Here is a 21,327-nt window from a genome sequence, read left to right on the forward strand (position 1 = left end):
TGGAGTAAGGGGCGTGGCCCCTCCGCGGTCCGGAGGCCGCCGGCGCGCGGGTGCTGACGTCACGCCGGCGCCGCTGTCTGGGAACCCGGTCTGTGTACTCGCGCCGGGCCACCAGCGGGTGGACACGGCAGGGCCTAGGAGCACGGCGGGCGGCTAGCGAGTCCCCTCGGACCCGACCACCGACCCGCCCGCCCGCGCGGCCAAGATGGACCTCACTTTAAACCGAACGGATTATTTACAGGTAACCGCGAAGGCGGGGCCGAGCCGCTCCTACTCCCTGAGGGCGTCTCGGTGAGGGGCGGGCCGAGCGCCGCCTACCTGCGCCCCCTGCGGGGCTGGCCCTGGAGGGGCCTGGCCAGGAGATCCGCCCCGCCCCGCCCCTGCCCTCCCCTCCCCAGCCTGAGCTGGCTCCTGCAGGTGCTCAAAGTGCTCCTGAGGCCGCTTGGACCATCCTGACAGGATCCCACCTGGACCCCTCACCTGTGACCGTCCCTGCCCAGGGGTCACCTCCTACCCTATCCCTTCTGTCCCGTGCCACACACTAGGTGGTGGTTCCTCCTCCTCTTTTTTCTTTCTTCTTTCTTCCTTCCTCCTCCTCCTCCTCCTCCTCCTCCTCCTCCTCCTCCTCCTCCTCCTCCTCTTCTTCCTTCTTCTTCTTCTCCGTCTCCTCCTCCTCCTCCTCCTCCTCCTCCTCCTCCTCCTCCTCCTCCTCTTCTTCTTCTTCTTCTTCTTCTTCTTCTTCTTCTTCTTCTTCTTCTTCTTCTTCTTCTTCTTCTTCTTCTTCTCCGTCTCCTTCTCCTTCTTCTTTTCTTCTCCTCCTCCTCCTCCTCCTCCTCCTCCTCCTCCTCCTCCTCCTCCTCCTCCTCCTTTCTTCTTTCTTTCTGATTCTTCTTTTTTTCTTTCCTGTCCCATGCCACACACTTGGTGGTGGTGGTGGTTGTTCTTCTTTCTTCTTCTTTCGTCTTTTTTCTTTCTCCCTCCTCCTCCTCCCTGGCACTGTACCACTTGACCTGCAGAGCTACTTTCAGTTTTCTGATGGTTAATTGGAGATAAGAGTCTCACAGACTTCTCACCGGTGGCCCACCCCCAGCATACCCAGGGCCTGGGTGCTGTCTCTGAGATTTTTTTTTTCTCCCCTCAAGGCTGTTGCTCTACCACTTGAGCCACAGTTTCACTTCCTGCATTTTAATGGTTAATTGGAGATAAGCGTCTCAGGGTCTTTTCTGCCAGGGCTATCCTTGAATGGCGATAGTAGATCTCAGCCTCTTGAGTAACTTGGATTAACAGATTGATGTCACTGGCACCCAACTCTCATAATTATAATTATATTGCTTGTTTCAGTAAAATAATATAATAAAGTTTATGTGATCTGATCTACTAGTCCATTTTAATGACTTGAATTCCTGATGTATCAGAAAACATTCACTAGGTTGACTGTTTCCTTAGGTGGGAGTGACCTCTCAGAAGACTATGAAGCTACTTCCTGCCTCAAGACATAGAGCTACACAAAAGGTACTATATGCACCCTGGTTTCTCCACACTTCTCTTGCTTTAAGAGAGGAGATGCTCCCATTCTTCATTTATTGGTAAATTCATCTTTCAAAACTGCTGATGTTGTTGGGCACTGGTGGCTCCCGCCTGTAAATCCTAGCTACTCAGGAGGCTGATATCTGAGGATTGCATTTCAAAGCCAGCCTGGCAGGAAAGTCTGAAACTGTTATCTTCAAGCAATCATCAGAAAACTGGAAGTGGCACTGTGGCTCAAAGTGGTAGAGTGCTAGCCTTGAGCTGAAGAACTCGGGGACAGCACCCAGGCCCAGAATTCAAGCTCAACTGACAACCCCCCCCCAAAAAAAAATACTGGTGTTTGCATGGAAATACAGAGGTTGAAATACTGACATTTGCAGATAGTATTTTCTTGAACATTAAAATTATGTACACTTAATATAAGCAAACTTATTAAAGTCATACTCTTTGGGCTAGGTATATAGCCCAATGGGTAGAGCCCTGGTCTAGCATATATAAGGCAGGGCCTGTATTCAATCTCTAGCACTGATAAAGGGAAAAAAAATGCTCCATTTTTCTGGTAATAATCTACTGTTTGTACCAGATTGTGTATATGGAAAAAGAAATGTAAAATACAACAGAATAGCCAAGCATTGGTGGCTGGTGCAATTAATCTGCTTGTAATTAATTCTAGCTACTCAGGAGGGTAAGATCTGAGGATTGTGGTTTAAAGGCAAAAAAGTCCATAAGACTCTTACTTCCAGTTAATCAGCAAGAAGCTGGAAGTGATGCTATGGCTCAGGTGATAAGAGTCCTGATAAAAATAACTCAAGGACGATGGGCGTGGTGGCTCACTCCTGTAATCCTAACTATTCAGAAGGCTGAGATCTGAGGATCGCAGTTCAAAGCCAGCCCAGGCAGTAGTGAGACTCTTGTCTCCAATTAACCACTAGAACACCAGAAGTGGTGCTAAGTATCCAGGGATAGGGCCCTTGAGCTAGGCCCAGAGTTCAAGCCCCTTGATGGACAAAAACAAAACAAAACAAAAACCTCAAGGACATCCCTGAGGCCCTAAAAACAAATTTTTTTCCCCAAATTCTTGTATCTGTTTTCTGCATTTAATTTGTGTGAAGTGGTTTTAATTGAAATATTTGAAGAAAATAGGTTAGACAGCTTCTACAAGATACATAGCTGAAAATAGAAAAGGTATTTAAGTTTTCCAAGTAATCCTGACTCTTCTCTTCCTATTTGTTACAATGCTTAACCTGAATGTCCTTTCTTGAGCACTTGTGCAATGAGAAATTGAAAACCACATTAATGAATTTTTTGTAATAGTAGTAGTAGTAATTTCATATTCTCATCAATCTGTTCCAGGTGGTTGTTGGAGATCAAGATGGAGTAGTCTTGTGCTTTGGCATGAGAAAAGGAGAAGCAGGGGTGAGTGTGGCTTTTGCAGGGACTGGGGAGTGAATATGATTTTCTAAGAGGCCAATGCACAAGTTACTTGATACTCGTAGGTCAAAAATTTCCTAAAGTATAGGCAATCAAAATGGAGCTGAGTACAGGTGGCACAAGCCTATGTAATCTTGACTACTTAGGATGCTGAGATCTGAGGATCATAGTTTGAACCCCACTTGGGCAGAAAAGTTCATGAGATGCTTAAGTCCAATTAACCAGCAAAAAGCTGGAAGTGGAGATGTGACTTGAGACATAGAGCACCAGCCTTTAGCAAAAATAGCTAAGGAGGTGAGGCCCTGAGTTCTAGCCCCATTACCAACACACACAGATATGATTAAGATGTTAAGATATATTCCCATTTTCAATAAAATTTGTAACCCTTTACTACTAAGATTTATAAACAAAAATTCAAGAGAGATTATTTCAAAAAAGTTTAAGTGTGCATCCATGTCCATTGTCCCTAAAGAGTTGCAAGTTAGACTTGCAAGGCTTCTCGCTGAATGATGTGGTGCACACCTGTGATGCCAGCTCCAGCTACTCTGGCAGGAGCCAGCCAGAGGACCTTGAGTTCAAGATTACTGGCATCGTAGGCAAATGTAATGTGACCCTTTGTCAGAAACAAAACACAAAGAAAAGAACTAATGGCTGGAGCCAGGAGTTTGGCCTAGTGGTAGAGTGTTTGCCTAGCATTCACAAAGAATCAGGTTTGATTCCGTGGTACCACATATATAGAAAAAAGCTGGAAGTGGTACTGTGGCTCAAGTGGTAGAGCTCTGGCCTTGAGAAGGTCCAAGGACAGTGCTCAGGCCCTGAGCTCAAGCCCCAGGACTGGTAAAGAAAAAAAGAACTGAACTGAGGGCCCAGCTCAAGGGTTAGAGCACTTATCCATAAGCTGAAGCCTAGGTTCAATCTAATACCAAGAAAAATAAAATACAATATAATATCAAGTCGTGCCTCTCCAATTGTAGTAAATATAGGAATCTTGAGGAATTTTGTTAAAATGCAGAGTATTCTCATTTAGTAGACCTGGAGGATCTGAATTCATTCATTCATTTGTTCATTCATGGCAGTACTGAGGTTTGAACACAGGCCCTTGAGCTTGCTGGACAAGTGCCCTATTACTTGAGATATTCCAGCCATGTTCCCTTTTAGATTATTTTTCCAATAGGGTCTTTTTGCCTGTGCCAACTTGAGATCCTGATCTTCCTACCTATGCTTCCTACCCCATACCTGGAATTAGACATGTGATCATTTTGTTGAGATGGGATCTTGCTAACTTTTTGCCCATATTGGACTCATACTGCCCTCTCCCTACCTCTTCCTCCTGAGCATCTGAGATCACAGGCATGAGCCACCGCACCAGTGAGATTCTACTTTTTTTTTGGCCAGTCCTGGGGCTTGAGCTCAGGGCCTAAGCACTGTCCTCGATTTTCTCAAGACTAGAGCTCTACCACTAAAGCCACAGCACCACTTCCAGTTTTGTTCTATGTATGTGGTACCAAAGAATCAAACTTGGATCTTCATGCATGCTAGGCAAGCTCTTGCCACTAGGCCAGACTCGCGGCCTGAAATTCTAATTTTTAATAAATTTTGGTTGCAAAAGTTTAGACTTCAGTGATAAAAATGCATGTGGAAATGAGTTTTCTTGAGCTTAGATTAGCAAAAACAACAACAGAAGATCCATTAAACAGACTTATTTACAAGTAGAACTGTAATATTTAGTACATTTAAATGATAGCTTTTTTTATTAACTGTAAAAGTAAAACAACTTGAATATTTACCTTTTTTTTCCTGGCTGATTTTTGCAGGCAGTGTTCAAGACGTTACCAGGGCAGAAGATTGCAAGGCTGGAACTAGGAGGGGTTCTTAATACACCTCAGGAGAAAATTTTTATTGCTGCGGGATCTGAGATTAAAGGCTTTACAAAGCGGGGAAAACAGTTCCTCTCTTTTGAAACAAACCTCACTGAAAGCATTAAAGCCATGTGCGTTTACCGCTGTTATTATATTCATATATGTATTTATGAGTTAGATAGAAGGAGAACATCTGATGAAATGGGTTTATTGGAAAATAAAATTGACTGAAGGTATTTCTTAGAAAGTAAATTTGGCCTAGAATCAATACAGACTTTATAAAGGAGTACAAACACATAATTAATTTTTTACTTTTTAAACTGTATTTTTTATTGTTATAGAGATGATGTACTCTGGGGTTACAGTTACATAAATTAGGTAATGAGTACATTTCTTTTTGGACCGTTGTCACCTGTTCCCTCACTGTCTCTCAGTTTTTGGCATATATTTTTAAAAACATTTTACATTCAAAATTCACAACAATTGTACATGTATTTGGAAGTATAGAGAATTTGAATATATAAATGCGATGGTAATGATCAGATCTATTTATGGGATACAGTGGCATTTCAATATACACATGCAATGTGTAATCATCCCCTTAGACATTGATTATTTATGTTAGGGCTACTCAGAATCCTCTTTGTTAAATTAGTATACAATTACTTGTTGTCAACTGTAATGTGTATTTAGTTTTGATTACCTTATTCAGTTATGATTCATGGTTCAGTGAAGATATCTGGCTCCTCTTCCTTGGCCATCTCTGATGGTTGTGATTTTGAGGCAGCGACATTATGTTAAAGGGCTGATCAGCCCAGTATGTTATAATTTCAGGTACAAGGCTCTTCAGTGAAAACTAATTTCCCTTCCCTCTCTTTTCCTTTGGGCCATACTTGGTTGTTGGACTCAGGGCCTCGCAGTTACTAAGTAGGGACTCTACCACCTGAGCCTCCAGCCATTTTTAATTTGGTTACCTTTCAAAAAGGTTGTCACATGTTTTGCCAAGGCCAGCCTCAAATCATGTTTGTCTTATCTGTACCTCCCATTGTGTGGAGCCTAAAAATAATTCCATGACTTCCTGATAATGGGAAAATTTTCAATTCACGTTTTATATTTAAGTAATGGGAGACTAGGAAAGGATCTAAAATTCATCTAATCTGGTTTCCTAAAACATACATAAAATTTACCTTGGGAGGCTTAAATGATTCATTTCCCCACTTATACCTGTGGAATCAGAATAACTGAGAGGGTTTGTGTTTGTTTTGTATTTGAAAGTTCTTTCTTTAAATCTAATTCAGCCAAGTTGTACAAGCAGCTGGACCCCTGCATCTGGAAACTACTGATTCTATGTGCACAACTCCGTGTGGTGCACAGCAGGCCTGAACAATTGTGTATAATGCATAGTATTTCTCCTCTGATTTGGGGGCTTTCAAACTTTGGGTTTGACAAAACAGATGAGAATTAAGAGCCAGGGAGCTGAGAGTTTAGCCTAGTGGTAGAGTGCTTGCCTAGCATGCATGAAGACCCAGGTACCATATACATAGAAAAAAAGCCCAAAGTAGTGCTGAGGCTCAAGTGGTAGAGCTCTAGGCTTGAGAAATCCCAAGGACAGTGCTCAGACCCTGAGCTCAAAAAAAAAAAAAAAAAAAAAAAAAAAAAGCCAGGCATTGGTGGTTCACCTGTGTAAACCTAGCTACTCAGGAGGTTGAGATTGAAGAACCACAGTTCAAAGTCAGTGGGCAGAAAAGTCTGTGAGACTTGTCTCCAGTTAACTACCAAAAAGTTCTCCAGAAGTACCAGTGTAGTTTGAATAGTAGAACACCAGGCCAGGGCCTTGAGTTTAAGCCTCAGTCCTGGCACCAAAAAAAAAAAAAAAAGAAAGAAAGAAAATTCATCCTCAAACCAAAGACAATCTGAATTGCTCTCTTGTTTACTAGTTATGTGCCAGATGGCACATATTCAACTGGGAAAGGGGTAGTATTTGCTAGTTTGTAGGACTATGTGGATTAACTACCTAATACATGTAATCACTTACGACAGTACTTGGCTCATAGTACTCATTTCAAAGAAGTTTATTTTGTAACATTGTCTTCAGATACTTAAACTGATGTTATCTTTCTCTTTCGCTTTTTTTTTTGTGTGTGTGGGTCATGGGACTTGAACTCTGGGCCTGGGCAATGTCCCTGAGCTCTTCAGCTCAAGGCTACTGGCCTACCCCTTGAGCTGCAGCCCCACATCCCATTTTTCTGTGATTAACTGGAGATAAGAGTCTCACGTGTGTTCTCTAGTGCCCGTGCTGGCTTTGAACCTCAATCCTCAGATTTCAGCCTCCTGAGTAGCTAGAATTACAGGCATGAGCCACCACACCCAGCATCTTTTTTTTTTTTTAGCTTTGTGTTGAGAAGCCTGTGGCCTTAAAATCCTCAAGTTCATCTTCTGAGATCAAACTATTATATCATAAAAGCAAGGTAAGTGAGAATTGATTATAGGGTGATTGCCAGGACTTGTGGCTCACAATTGTAATCTTGGCTTGGAGACTGAGATCTGAGTTTCAAAGTTTGAAACTAGCCCAGGGAGAAAGTTCATGAGACTTAAATCATGAATTAGCTACAAAAAAAACAAAAAACAAAAACAGAAGTAGAAGTGTGGCTCAAGTGGTAGAGTACCACTTGAGTAGTATTGACTAAAACACTAAGGGACAAGTGCCTAGTGCTGAGTTCAAGTCCCTGTTTCAGCACCAAAAAAATGTGTGTCTGTGTGTATCTTAAATTACTGTTTAATGTTAACAGGTACATATCTGGCTCTGACCTCTTCCTAAGTGCAAGTTACATCTACAATCATTATTGTGACTGCAAAGACCAACATTATTATCTTTCTGGAGACAAAATCAATGATGTTATCTGCCTTCCTGTGGACAAAGTACCTCGAATCACACCAGTTTTGGCCTGCCAGGACCGAGTGCTCAGAGTTTTACAGGTAGCTATAATTTGAATTTTTACAGATTTTCATAACTTAGGTAAATACATCTGAATATTGCATTCTTGAGCAAAACTATTTTAGGAGATAGCCACTTTATGCATAAAGTGTTTGGAAAGAAAATTTAAGTTTTATTTGGTAAATTAGTTTTTACTTGAAGCAAATATGTTGAGATCCTTTGAAAGCTTTTAGAAAAGATGTGTAGGAAAAATAATTTTCTTTTTCAGTCCTGGGGCTTGAACTCAGGGCTTCTGAGTACTGTTCTTGGGCTTTCCTGAAGGCTTGTGCTCTACCACTTGAGCCACAGCACTCCTTCTGGCTTTTCTATGTACGGTAGTAAGGAATTGAACTGGGTCTTTGTGCACACCTTTAATCCTAGCTACTCAGGAGGCTGAAATCTAAGGATTGCAGTTCAAAGCCAGCCCAGGCATTAAAGACTGTGAGACTCTTATCTTCACCAGAAAACTGGAAGTGGTACTATGACTTAAGGGGTAGGACAGTAGCCTTGAGCTAAAGAGCTCAGGGACAACAACCAGACCCAGAGTAACAACAACAACAACAAAAATCAAATTAGAGAAAGGACTTGGGTTGAGAGGGGAGAGGTTGATACATAATTTGAGGTTATCCAGTGGTATTCCATTATGTAGAATGGAGCAAGCACACAGTTGGTATTTGTTGAATACATACATGAATAAAAGTCATTTTGGTATCTATATATTTGCTGTTATGAAGCAGATTTGGCTAAAACAGCTGCTTTACATCATTGTTATTAGTGGTAATAGTTACTGCTATGTCTTCTCCAAAGTGGCTTTCAGTATAACACCCTTAAAGTAATTTACCTTAAATTACTTACCTTAAAGTAATTTATGTGGCTGGGCATTGGTGGCTCATGCTTGTAACCCAGATCTCAGGAGGCTGAGATCTGAGGTTCACAGTTCATAGCCAACCCAGGCAAGAAGGTCTGTGAGACTCTCATCTCCAGTTAAGCACCAAGCAAAAGCCAGAAGCAGAACTATGACTCAAGTGGTAAAGTGCCAATCTTGATTGAAAAAGCCAACAGACAGTGTCACTCCCTGAGTTGAAAAGGTGGGAATAGTGGGAGGTGTCTGTCAGCACTGAGAACTCGCCTTTAGTTCTACTGTCAAGACTGACCCAATACCACTTGAGCCCTTCCTCCACTTTCAGCTTTTTGGTTGCTTATTGGAGGTCAGGTCCTCATGGATTTTTCTATCTAAGCTGCCTTTGAATCATAGTCCTCAGAGCTCAGCCTTCTGAGTAGCTAGGATTATAGTATGAGTCACCAGTACCTGGCTGAGTAGACTTTTTTTTTTTTGGCCAGTCCTGGGCTTGAGCTCAGGGCCTGACCACTGTCCTTGGGCTTTCCTCAAGGCTAGTGTTCTACCTTGAGCCACAGCACTACTTCTGGCTTTTTTTTTCCCTCTGTATGTGGTACCAAGGAATCGAACCCATGTCTTCGTGCATGCACTCTACCACTAGGCCAAACTCCCAGCCCCTCTGAGTAGACTTTTAAGGGAGCATGAGTGGCATTAGAAATTGATGTGGTTGCATTGTAGGTGTCTGTTATAAGAAGAGATAAATACTCTGATTAAAAAACAACTTCCTCCCCTGCATCTGGTTATGGGGAAAATCTATTATTACAGAGGTTGTCTCTTTTTTACGTTATATGCGTGTGTGTGTGTGTGTGTGTGTGTGTGTGTGTGTATCTTTATTCAAATAATGTTGACTTTAAGTATACTTTAAAATAATATAGTTATACCAAGGCTACATTTTAATTTCATCACATTCCACTCCAAATTTCTTACCATTTATTAAAAATACCTTTTAAAAAGCTTATTGTTTTGTCTGCAAGTATACAGATTGCCAACCTAAAGTCTTATTTGTTTCTCTCAAAAATTAGAATAGCTTATGATATCATCATATAAAATGATTTGGTATATTACACACCAAGAGTAAGTACAGATTCTGTACAATGTAATAGTAGACACATATTAGAGGAGAACAAATGCCTTGTAAACATATTTGAAGAAATCTTCATAGGAAAAATTCTGCATTTCACAATGTGGTAGCTTGTATTTTTCTTTCATGAATTTCTTTCAGCAGGCATTAATTGTCCATTGTCCACTGTTCATTAGCGATTTTAGCACCAGACCAGCCTGTTTTATGTGTACTAAAAAGCTCATTTGCCTATAATTCTTGAACTCAGGACCCTGGGCTCTTGTTTGGCTTTTTCATTTCAGGTTAGCCCTTCACTTTCTGTTTCCTCTACTTTTTGCAAGTTGTGTTTTCATTGATTTATATAAGTAGCAAAATAAAGGGACATAACTGATAGGAGATGATTTTGCCTATTATAGTGAGTTTGGGGACTATCCAGAGTACAGACTTTTACTTAGGAAGTAGCTTTGGGCAGTTCAAATATTTGGGGGTACTATAAATTTAACCCTCAAACTAGCACTAGAACAGACCAAAGAAGTACTTTATTCATGAAAAGTTTTGAAAGGAAAACTTACCAATGGAAGATTTTCAAGCAAATAATGTATTAGAAACGGAGAGACTGTTTTACATATATTTCTCCTTAATGTTTACATTTTGTATCTATTATCAGCACCAATATACATAAAAGTACTAACAAATCCAAGTTGTTATTTATGAGTTAGTTTTGTTTAAGTGATGTTACTGTAAGTATCATTAAGAGTACTGTATTTAAATATTGAAGTTATCTGTGAATGCAGTATTTACATCTGTATTTGGTTTCATGTTTTCCATTCTTGGTCTCCTGCAGGGATCTAATGTGATGTATGAAATTGAGGTCCCTGGCCCACCTACTGTGTTAGCGTTGCACAATGGAAATGGCGGTAATCTGGATTTAGTATGATTTAGTATTTGTTGATAACATATACTAGATGAAAATGGAAAATCATAAAAAGAATATGTACTGGAATTGAGATGTTTGGACTAGACTTGAGAAATATGTCTATTGATTATGTGTTAGTAACTCGCAATAAGTTACTGAACTTTAATTTTTAGTTTCTTCACTTTTAAATGTTTGGGAATAAATAGTCTTATCTCCTGTGGTTATAAAATTTGGGTAATATTTCATTGTTCTCTCAAATTAATAAGGTTTTACTTTTATTTTGTGCTGGTACTGGGGCTTGAACTCAGGGCTTGGGCACTGTTCTTTAGAGTTTTTGCTCAAGACTGGTACTCTACCACTTGATTCACAGCTCTACTTCTGACTTTTTGGTGATTAATTGGAAATAAGAATCTCTTGAACTTTTCTTCCTGGGATGGCTTTGAACCCTGATCTTTAGCTCTCAGCCTTCTAAGTGGCTGGTACTACAGACCTGAGCTAGATGCTAGCTTTTTTTTTTTTTTTTAATCTTTTAATAGTTGAACAAAGGAGTTCCAATTCTACATATTAATTTATGAGTACAAATGCATCTTGGTCAATGCCAAATTGCCTTTTTACAATATTAAAATGAAGTTTGTAGTGAAAATGTTTTAGCTTTAGAGATAGTGTTAATACATTGGCTGTAACTCTCTAGGTGACTCTGGGGAAGACCTTGTATTTGGAACACTGGATGGCAAACTGGGGCTCATTCAGATCACAGCCTCCAAACCAGTACACAAGTGGGAGATCCGGAATGACAAGAAGAGGGGAGGTATGCCTGTGATACTGCACCCACTCAGAAGTCTGTCTCACTGATTAAAATAGATGGTCCCAGGCTGGGAGTGTAATCTAGTTGGTGGAATGCTTGCCTAGCATGAACAGAGCTCTGGGTTCGATTCCTTGGTACCACATACTCAGAAAAAGCTGGAAGTGGTGCTATGGCTCAAATGGCAGAGCACTAGCCTTGAGAAAAATGTGTCCAAGGACAGTGCCCAGACCTTGAGTTCAAGCTCCAGGACTGGCAAAAAAAAAAAAAAAATATGTCCCCTCTTGAAAGAAATGTGAATTGCAGGCGTGGAGATGACATGGTCTCTATGTATGTAGCTGTGTGCAGAGGGTAGAGTGAGGGACGGAAACATAAACTTGGGGCCAGTTGGACCATTGAGAGCCCCTTGGGGATAGATGAATATGGATGGAAAAAGATGGGCACTTAACTATTCTGAAGGTTTTCCTCCATGCTGGATTGTTCCATACTTTTTCCATTCTTAGTGTTTTATTCCTTTTTTGGGTGGGGAGGGAGTCATGGGGCTTGAACTCTGGTCTGGGCACTACCTCTGAGCTCTTCAGCTCAAGGCTACCACCCTACCCCTGGGCCTGGGTATTGCCCCTGAGCTCTTCAGCTCAAGGCTACTTTCCTACCCTTGAGCCACAGCCCCACTTCCAGTTTTCTAGTGATTAATTGGAGATAGGAGACTCATGGTTTTGTTTTGTCTGGGCTGGCTTTGAACCTTGATCTTCAGATCTCAGTAGTGTTTTATTCTTGATGGTAGCTATTTAGAGGCTTTTTGTTTTCATAACTCATCACTAACATCTTTTAAAATTTTTTAAGGTATTTTGTGTGTCGACAGCTTTGACATCGTGGGTGATGGGGTTAAAGATTTACTTGTTGGGCGAGATGATGGAATGGTGGAAGTATACAGTTTTGATAATACAAATGAGCCTGTTCCACGATTTGATCAGGTAGGTTCATTTCAACAAGCTTCGTGTGGAGGGTAGGAACATACCCTTCCATGTATGGGCCCCAGGTCCATCCCCAGCCATGGGAAACAGATGCAGGTTGTATTTGTCAGATTATTATAGAGATGACAGATGACTTGGATTTTATTAAGTAAAAGAACATTACAATTTTGCTAAGTTTGGTTGCTCAAATCTATAATCCTAGCTACCTAGAAGGCAGAGATAGGATTGGACTGGACAAAAGGAAGTTTTTGAGACTCTTATCTCAATCAATAGGTAGGCATTTTAGTGTGGTCCAGTTGTCCCAGCTCTCAGGGAGGCACAATTCCTGGGTGAAGTGTCATGAATCTGTCATCCTCAGAGACATACACAGGGAAGCACAAATAGAAGGATCAACACTTAGCTAAACTGGGACATAAACCCCTACCTTGAAAATGGCCAATTCAAAAGGTCTGGACACATGGCTTAAATAGGTCTTGAGTTCAGTCCTCAGTACCAGCCCCTCAACCCAGATTAAAATTTTCTGTTTGTTTACACTACTGCTATCCTGCCAGGTACTACTGGCTCATGCCTATAATCCTAGCTGCCCAGAAGGCTGGGATCTGAGGATTGAGGCTGAAAGCCATTCCAGGCAGGAAAGTTTGAAACTCTTACTCCCCAGTTAATCAGAGAAAAGCCAGAAGTGGAGGTGTGGTTCAAGTGGTAGAGCACCCACCTTGAGCAAAAAAAGCCAAGTGAGATCCTAAGATCAACCCCAAGTAAATGAATTGTTATCATAATTGTTATCATAATCTTTCTTCACTGCTCTTATGTTTGAATAACAGATTGTTGTCCATAAGCTGGATCATAAGTTACTTTTTTTCTTATATTTTTAAGTATTATAGATTTCCTTGTGATTAAATAGTTTGCCTTAGTTTCTTTTATGCATAATCATACATTATAAGAATTTAAGGGCCAAGAGTTTGGCCTAGTGGTAAAGTGCTTGTCTAGCATGCATGAAGATCCAGGTTTGATTCCTTCGTATCACATACATAGAAAAAAAGCTGAAAGTGGTGCTAAGGCTCAAGTGGTAGAGCTCTAGCCTTGAGAAAGTCCAAGGACAGTGCTCAGGCCCTGAGCTCAACCCAGGACTGGCAAAAAAAAAAGAAAAAGAAAAAGAATTTAAGTATCTTATGTGATATTGTTCTAGAGTAATAAGAGCTTAAGCATAAACTTTATATGGTGAGGTCAGTATCAGAATATCCTTAAGCAGGGAGGGTTCAGTAGCAGTTTTCATTTCAAGGGCTTGCTGAAACAGAAGAAATAGTAGATAAATGTCATTTTAGATCTAAAAACCTAAATGTAATTAAGGTCTGTTGATACCAGTGTATAGAGTTACATAAACAAGTGTTCTTATACATTCTTTTTTCCCTATTTTCTATTTAGTTTTTTAAAATTAATATATGAAGCCATAATAGTCATATGTCAATGGGCTAGCATATGAGATTTTTAATAAATGTATATATTGTGTCATGTTTAAATCAGTGTAAACATATTTCCTCAAACATTTATCCTTTTTTTTTTTTTTTTTGGTTGTTCCAGTCCAGTGGCTTGAACTCATGACCTGGGCACTGTCCCTGAGTTCTTTTACTCAAGGCTAGTGCTCTATCATGCTGAGCCACAGTGTCACTTCCAATTTTCTGGTGGTTAATTGGAGATAAGAGTTTCATGGATTTTCACAAATCACAGGCCTGCCTCACCACTGCCCAGCATATGACAGTATTAACTGGAAAATGCCAAGTGAGATTACCGGCCCTGAGTTCAAGCCCCAGTACTGGCACAAAAATAACAAATAAATAAAAATTTTTTGGGAAAGAAAAAAAATACAAGAAATGGGGTCTACTGCACTCAGAAAATAGACTTCAGTGGGGAGTTTTCTTACACAATTAAAAAAAAACACACACCTGTTTCCTGCAAATTTTTTTTTTCTTTAGCTAGTTGTATTGTTAGCTGAGTGCTAACAAAAATATTCTAGAATCATCTGGAGTCTTCTTTCCCAAGATTAAATACAGTAGAGCTTTTCTCATTTGTTCAAGATTTTGTCTGTCTAATCTCAGTGTCTATACACAATAAACATGCAATAAATATGTGCTAACCAGACAAGTTTTGTGACTTGCTTTAACGTACCTTTGAACTTTAGTTATTAACTAAGTCCTTGTTCTTGACTTAATTTTAGATGTTGTCTGAAAGTGTCACCTCCGTCCAGGGTGGCTGTGTAGGAAAAGATGGGTATGATGAAATTGTGGTGTCCACCTACTCAGGTAACGTAAGAGATAATCAAAGCCAGATGCCTGTGGTCATGCCTGTAATCCTAGCTGCTCAGGAGGCTAACATTTAAGATTTGCAGTGTTCAAAGCCAGCAAGAAAGAAGGCAGGCAATTGAGACTCTTCAATAACTTTCAAAAAAAAAAAAAAGTCAAAAGTGAAACTATGGCTTAAGTGGTAGACTGCTAAAGAAGCTCAGGGACGGTGTCTAGGCCTTGAGTTCAAGTCCCGGGACTGGCAAAAAATTAAAAATAAGAAGATAAAAGTCAAAATAGAAGATAAAAGTCTAACTTTGGTAAATTAGTTTTATGATCGTGTAAAATGTTAGGTCAATATGTATAACAGGGCTGGGAGTTTGGCCTAGCAGTGAGTGCTCACCTAGCATTCATGAAGACCTGGGTTTGACTCCTTGGTACCACGTACACAGAAGAACCTGGAAGTGGTGCTGTGGCTTAAATGGTAGAGTGCTAGGCTTGAGAAAACTCAAGGACAGTGCCCAGGTCCTGAGTTCAAGCCCCAGGACTCATAAAAATAAAATAAAAAATATGTACGGCATTCTAGACTTTCTTAGGAGGTATAGCTAAGTGGTAGTGTGCTTGTCTTGTCTTGCATGTGTGAGACCTGGGTTCGATGATCTACATTGAAAAACTCAAGGGAGGAATAGAGTTGTTGGTTTGAGCACTACTTTAAGATGGTACCTTTGAAATGAAATGATACTCTTAGATTTAAAGAAAAGTATTCACTGAAATTTTATATTTTGAAGTATGTGCATTTCTTATAAAAACCTGCTTGCTCTTGATGTAATTTTTTTCTATCTCAGAAGTTATATGAGAGTTATAAGTTCCATGAAAGTACTTTTTGTGTGTATGTACATAATCAGTGCTTGAACTCAGAGCCTCATGCTCTACTACTTGAGCCATTTCTCCAGCTTAGTATTTTGCTTCTTAATTGGAAGTGGAATTTCATGGAGTTTCTTCCCACGTTGGCCTTGAGCCTCAGGCCACCGAATCTCGTCCTCTTGATGGCTGTGATTACAGTGTAAGCCAATGATACCCAGCCTAATTAATGTTTCAAGTGATCAAATAAACATGTTTTTCTCTCAGATAGGCTCAGACCACTAATACTTGGCTGGCTATCTTTCTTTCCTGTTTTCTTTCTTTTTCATTTTTTTTTCCTGAGATATAGTTTCACTGTATAGTTCAGGCTAGACTGGATTCTTTATATAGCTAGGATAGCCTTGAACTCAACATCCTCCTGCCTCAGCTAATATTTCCACAGGTATTTGCCAATATGCTCAAATATGAAAGTAATTTTTGAAAGCAGTTCTTATTTTTCACTTATTTTTTTAACTTGCTGCAGTATGCTAAATTTATTCCTTACCTAAAACCAAAAATTGCTAAGAAATGAAATCTGTAAAAAAAGAAAAAAGTAATTTCACAGAGAGCTCAAATACTTTGTGATTTAATTTTTTTCCTAGTCTTGTGGAGGGGGTTTGTTTTGTTTTTTGAAAAAGCCCCAGTGTTAAGTTGGTGTTACACTAAAGAGTATGTTTTTTTACTGGGACGTGTGCTAAACAATCTAATGTATCTCCTGCGCACTGATGGTGTAATTCATCTCCACAGGCTGGATTACAGGTCTCACTACAGAGCCCACTCAAAAGGAAAATGGGCCCGGAGAAGAATTAAAAATTAACCAGGAAATGCAGAATAAAATTTCTTCTTTACGGTAACTTCGTTTTTCCTTTGTTTTTATCTCACCAAAGTATGTAGTTATGGTTTTTAATACTTAAATGCTGGGTGTCAGGAGCTCACACTTAGAATTGTGAGGACTATAGTTCAAAGCCAATCTGGCAGGAAAATCTGGAAGATTTTTATCTCCAGCTTCTCACCAAAAAGCTGGATGTTGGAGGTGTGGCCCAAGTGGTCAGTTGCCATCCTTGACTAGAAAAAGCTAAGGGACAGTGCCCAGGTCCTGAGTTCAAGCCCCAGTACTTGCACAAAAATGTTACCATTTTAGCTCAAATATATATATATATATATATATATATATATAATATATCGATTCTCTCTATATATAGAATATATATATATATATATATTCTAAGGCTCTCCAATGTTTATGTGTATTTGTGTGTGACAAATTGTGTGGTTTTTCCTGCAGAAATGAGCTGGAACATTTGCAGTATAAGGTCCTACAGGAAAGAGAAAACTATCAACAGATTTCTCAGTCAAGCAAAGCCAAATCAGCCGCACCTTCATTTAGTATAAATGACAAGTTTACATTAAACAAAGATGATGCCAGCTACAGCCTCATCTTAGAGGTGCAGACTGCCATAGATAATGTCTTGATTCAGGTAAGCAGAGTGACCAATCTCTCAGTTTCATTACTGGATGCTTTGCAGACTAGGAGTGTACACTTAGGATTATGAAACACTTAAGAGTAATTTTAAGTGATTATTATGGCATCTAATATTCTATAAGACAACTAGTTTACTAATAGATTATTTTAATCTTTTCTTTGCCTTTTATTAATTTCTATACTTTTTAACCAAAGACAAGATAGGTAAACTTCAGTTTCCCAAAGAGACAAAACAAGGACAGTAAGAATTTTCTCCTTTGACTATCCTCTGGGAGAATTTTCTCTGTGTGTGTGTGTGTGTGTGTGTGTGTGTGTGTGTGTGTTCATGTGTGTGTGCTGGTCCTGGGTCTTAACTCGGCTTGGGCACTGTGCCTTAGCTTTTTCACTCAAGGCTGATGCTCTACCATCTGAGCCACACCTGTACTTTTAGCATTATGCTGGTTGATTGGAGATAAGAGTCTTACAGATTTTACTTCTCATACTGGCTTCCAACTGTGATCTTAATATCCTAGCCTCTTTTTTTGTTTGTTTTTTGGTCAGTCATAAGGCTTAAACTCTGGGCCTGCATACTGTTCTTGAGCAGTTCAGCTTAAGGCCAGAGCTCTACCACTAGAACCACAGCACCACTTGGAGTTTTCTGATGATTAATTGGAGATAAGAGTCTCACAGACTGGACTTTTGTGCCCTGAGTAGTGAGGATGACAGGCATGAGCCACTGGTGCCCACCTGTCTATCCCACCCTCCTGAACAACCTTTACAGGCATCAGCCACTGGTGTCTAGTCAAGGTCAGATTGTTTTTCAATATGTTCTATTGTTACTATAGAGGTGCTATACAGAAATTCAGGTCAAGATGAGATTACTCATCTTTTTTTTTTTTTTTTTTTTTGCCAGTCCTGGGCTTGAGCTCAGGGCCTGAGCACTGTTCTTGGACTTTCTCAAGGCTAGAGCTCTACCACTTGAGCCTCAGCACCACTTCCGGCTTTTTTTTTTTGTATGTATGTGGTACCAAGGAATCGAACCCGGGTCTTCGTGCATGCTAGGCAAGCACTTTAACCACTAGGCCAAACTCCCGGCCCGAGATTACTCATCTTTAAAAATAGCAAAGTCTTCGTTCACATTAGCTCAAGGCAGCTCATTGAACAACTCCAGGTTCCCCATTCATAGGATGTAAGGCAACGGCTTTCTCCTCCAAGCTTCTTTAGGGGAAGTCCCAGATTATCTCCTTTACTATAGTGGATGAATTAAAATTGATAAAAGGGAACTGACAAAATTAGAATGTTCCCATACATTATAAGGCCATTATTTAAAGCTTGAGGTTGTTTTCAACACTAAGAGAAAATAGGAAGATTAAACTTTATTTTTTACTACTTTTAATTTTAATATTTTATTATTGCTTTTATTATCTTTAGTTGTACAAGAGTTTCATCATATTAGGTTAAGAGTACAAGAAATCTTATCAATGTCATTCCTTCCATCTTTCTCACCCATCTCTTCCAGCATACACACACACACACACACACACATGCACACAAATCGACTAAAGTATAGTATACACAGGGAATGATTCCAATGATATAACTCCTTTGAATGACTAATTTATAGTTTAAAAAATGAGTATCAGGAAGCTCAAACATTTTTTTTGGGGGGGGAAGGAGGTCAGAAGGAGGAAGGGCAGATGAAGCATGAGAGAATGGGTAGATGACTACAATAATAAGATTCCTTGTGCACATGTGAAATTGGTACCAGGTGATTTGAAAGGATGGGCTAGAAGAGATGGGTGAGAAAGATGGAAGGAATGACATGCATGTGTGTATTTATATTTCTTTCTTTATATGATGTGTATCATTTCATGTATGTTTATAATTAGATCTAATATCCACTTACGAGAGAAAACATGTACATTTTGTTTTTTTGTTGTTGTTGGCTTTTTTTTGGAAGTTAAGTTAAACAGTTTTATTCCGCGCCTAGCATCGAGAATCATACTGACCTGTCAGGGCCACCTCTAGGATGTGAATGAGAGAGCGACCCCGCCTGATCTTACAGGCTACCTTTATAGACCCCAGCCATGTGGCCATACACAGGTGGCCTATGGGAACACTTTATTTTTGTAAGGCCTCTATTAGAAAAGTTAATCTTGTAAGACACAGGGATAGCTGATATCGTATTATTTCTGATCATCAAAATTAGATAAAAAATGATTTGAAATAAAACATAGGTTATGACTAGGAGTGTGACCTAATGGTAGAGTGCCTGCTTAGCATGCATACAGCCCTGGTTTTGATTCACAGAGGATCCAGAAGTGGTGCTGTGGTTCAAGTGTTAGAGTGTTAGCCTTGAGAAAGCTCAAGGACAGTGCCCAGGTTCTGAGTTCAAGCCCCCAGACTGGCTTATGTATATTATAAACTTCATTTTCTAGAAGTATATGCTAGCTAGTTTAAGTTAAGAGAATTTATCCTCTCAAAAGTAAAATGGATCATAACCTAGAACTAAGGAGAACCCTATAGAAGACATTCTTTGTGAACACTTTGAAGTTTTCCTTCTGAATATTTTTTCCTAATATTGCCTGTAGAGTGATGTTCCAATAGATTTACTTGATGTGGACAAGAACTCTGCTGTTGTTAGCTTTAGCAGCTGTGATTCTGAGGTGAGTCAAAAATTCAAATATGTCTTGATCTGTTTTCATTTTTAGTCTACTTTTTTCTTTTAGAGGAGAAGTTATATTAATTGCATAGGGAGAAATTTCATGGTTGCATCTCCATACATGTTCACGCTGTATTTCAATTAATTTCACCCCCTCTGTCATTCTTCCTCTCCCACCTCTTCTATCTCAGTCTCCTAGGCCCTCTTGATTAAAGTCTACACATGCTGTGAGGGTTTGGTGTTCTATTTTTGTTTTTGTGCTTGCCTTCAGCACTGTCCCTTAGCTTTTTTCTTTCAGAGATGAACCACAGCTCAACTTCCATCTCTTTTTGATAGTTGGCTGGAGATAAGAATCTCATGGACTTTTGTGCTCAGGCTGGCTTTGAACCACAGTCCTCAGATCTCAACCTTGTCAGTAGTGGGGTTACAGGGATTGAGCCACTGTGAAAGAGCAGTCCCTTCACAGCCTTTCTCTCAAAATCTGCTGCTGTTCCCTCCCCTATCCTTGGGAAATCCAGAAACTAAGTGGTGTCCTGGAGTCCCAGGTTCTGCCAGTTCTATTTCTAGGCCTTTCACCATTCTGCTTAGCTTCTTTTCCATTCCCACTGCCTTGATGTAGTCTTCATTTCTCATTTCCTTTGCCTCCAGTCTTTCTACTCACCTCCTCACTGTACAGTAAGCTGCTTCCAGAGAAGTCCTCCCAAAATACAAAATATCCGGCCAGGAACGTGGCCTAGTGGTAGAGTACTTGCCTTAGCATAGCATACATGAAGCCCTCTGTACGATTCCTCAGTACCACTTACACAGAAAAAGCTGGAAGTGTTGCTGTGGATCAAGTGGTAGAGCACCAACCTTGAAAAATCCCAAGAACAGTACTCAGGGCCTGAGTTCAAGCCTCAGGAAGGCAGAAGAAAAAAAAATTTTAAATACAAAATACCATTTTACCATTTCCTACAACCTTTTTAGATATGCTAGGTGTAAGACTGGATTCCTCACTGTGGTATGCTTCAGCTCCTAATTACTTCTCCAGCTTGTCTCACCAGGTGTACCTCCTCTCTCAGGGGTTTCTCCGCCAAATGCAAGGTCTTCAAATTTTTAGAAACTATACAGGTTCTCATATACCCGCCTAGGAACATAATCCTGTCCCTTTCTAGTTTTAGGGGCGAGTTGAATGATACATTAACCTTCATTTAGCAAACATTCATTGAACATTTAACATGTACCAATTACCTGTCATGAGATTGTGTCCATGTTATGGGAAATGCTTCCTGTATTTCACACCCATGCAGTGGAAAGTGCCCACTGTGTTGCACCTCTTGCTGTGGGAAGTGTCACTTTATTGGTGTTAACTACTGAGATCAGGGAAAAACAACACAAGCTTTAGCTGCACTGGAGAAAGCAGACTAGAGCAGCACAAAAGGTAATGACTGGAGCTGACTCCCTGCACCTGTTCCACTTTTATCACTCACTCCTTCGGGGATATTTACTAACTCCTCCTTCCTGTGAAACATGATTACTTAGTAGACTTTTCAGGGAGGGTTGTTTATAGGAACAAAGGAAAATAATTGGGAAAGCACTTAGCACAA

At 40.1% G+C, this 21,327-nt stretch overlaps 1 protein-coding gene across 1 annotated transcript in view; it reads left to right on the plus strand.

The window, feature by feature from the left end:
* Window positions 1-82: 82 nt before the first annotated feature.
* The window catches only part of Bbs7 (Bardet-Biedl syndrome 7), a 30,797-nt gene continuing 9,552 nt past the window's right edge, over window positions 83-21,327 (plus strand). The window contains exons 1-12 of the mRNA XM_090356631.1: window positions 83-241; window positions 1,447-1,512; window positions 2,881-2,943; window positions 4,773-4,948; window positions 7,607-7,793; window positions 10,594-10,666; window positions 11,357-11,473; window positions 12,311-12,441; window positions 14,654-14,738; window positions 16,365-16,467; window positions 16,903-17,095; window positions 19,671-19,745. Of these exons, the coding sequence (XP_090212757.1) occupies window positions 206-241; window positions 1,447-1,512; window positions 2,881-2,943; window positions 4,773-4,948; window positions 7,607-7,793; window positions 10,594-10,666; window positions 11,357-11,473; window positions 12,311-12,441; window positions 14,654-14,738; window positions 16,365-16,467; window positions 16,903-17,095; window positions 19,671-19,745 (1,305 nt within the window). The 5' untranslated portion in view covers window positions 83-205. The remainder of the gene's footprint in view (window positions 242-1,446; window positions 1,513-2,880; window positions 2,944-4,772; window positions 4,949-7,606; window positions 7,794-10,593; window positions 10,667-11,356; window positions 11,474-12,310; window positions 12,442-14,653; window positions 14,739-16,364; window positions 16,468-16,902; window positions 17,096-19,670; window positions 19,746-21,327) is intronic.

The sequence above is a fragment of the Megascapheus bottae genome, chromosome 23, assembly GCF_031878675.1.
Source record: "Megascapheus bottae isolate mThoBot1 chromosome 23, mThoBot2.hap1, whole genome shotgun sequence".
Taxonomy (NCBI): Eukaryota; Metazoa; Chordata; class Mammalia; order Rodentia; family Geomyidae; genus Megascapheus; species Megascapheus bottae.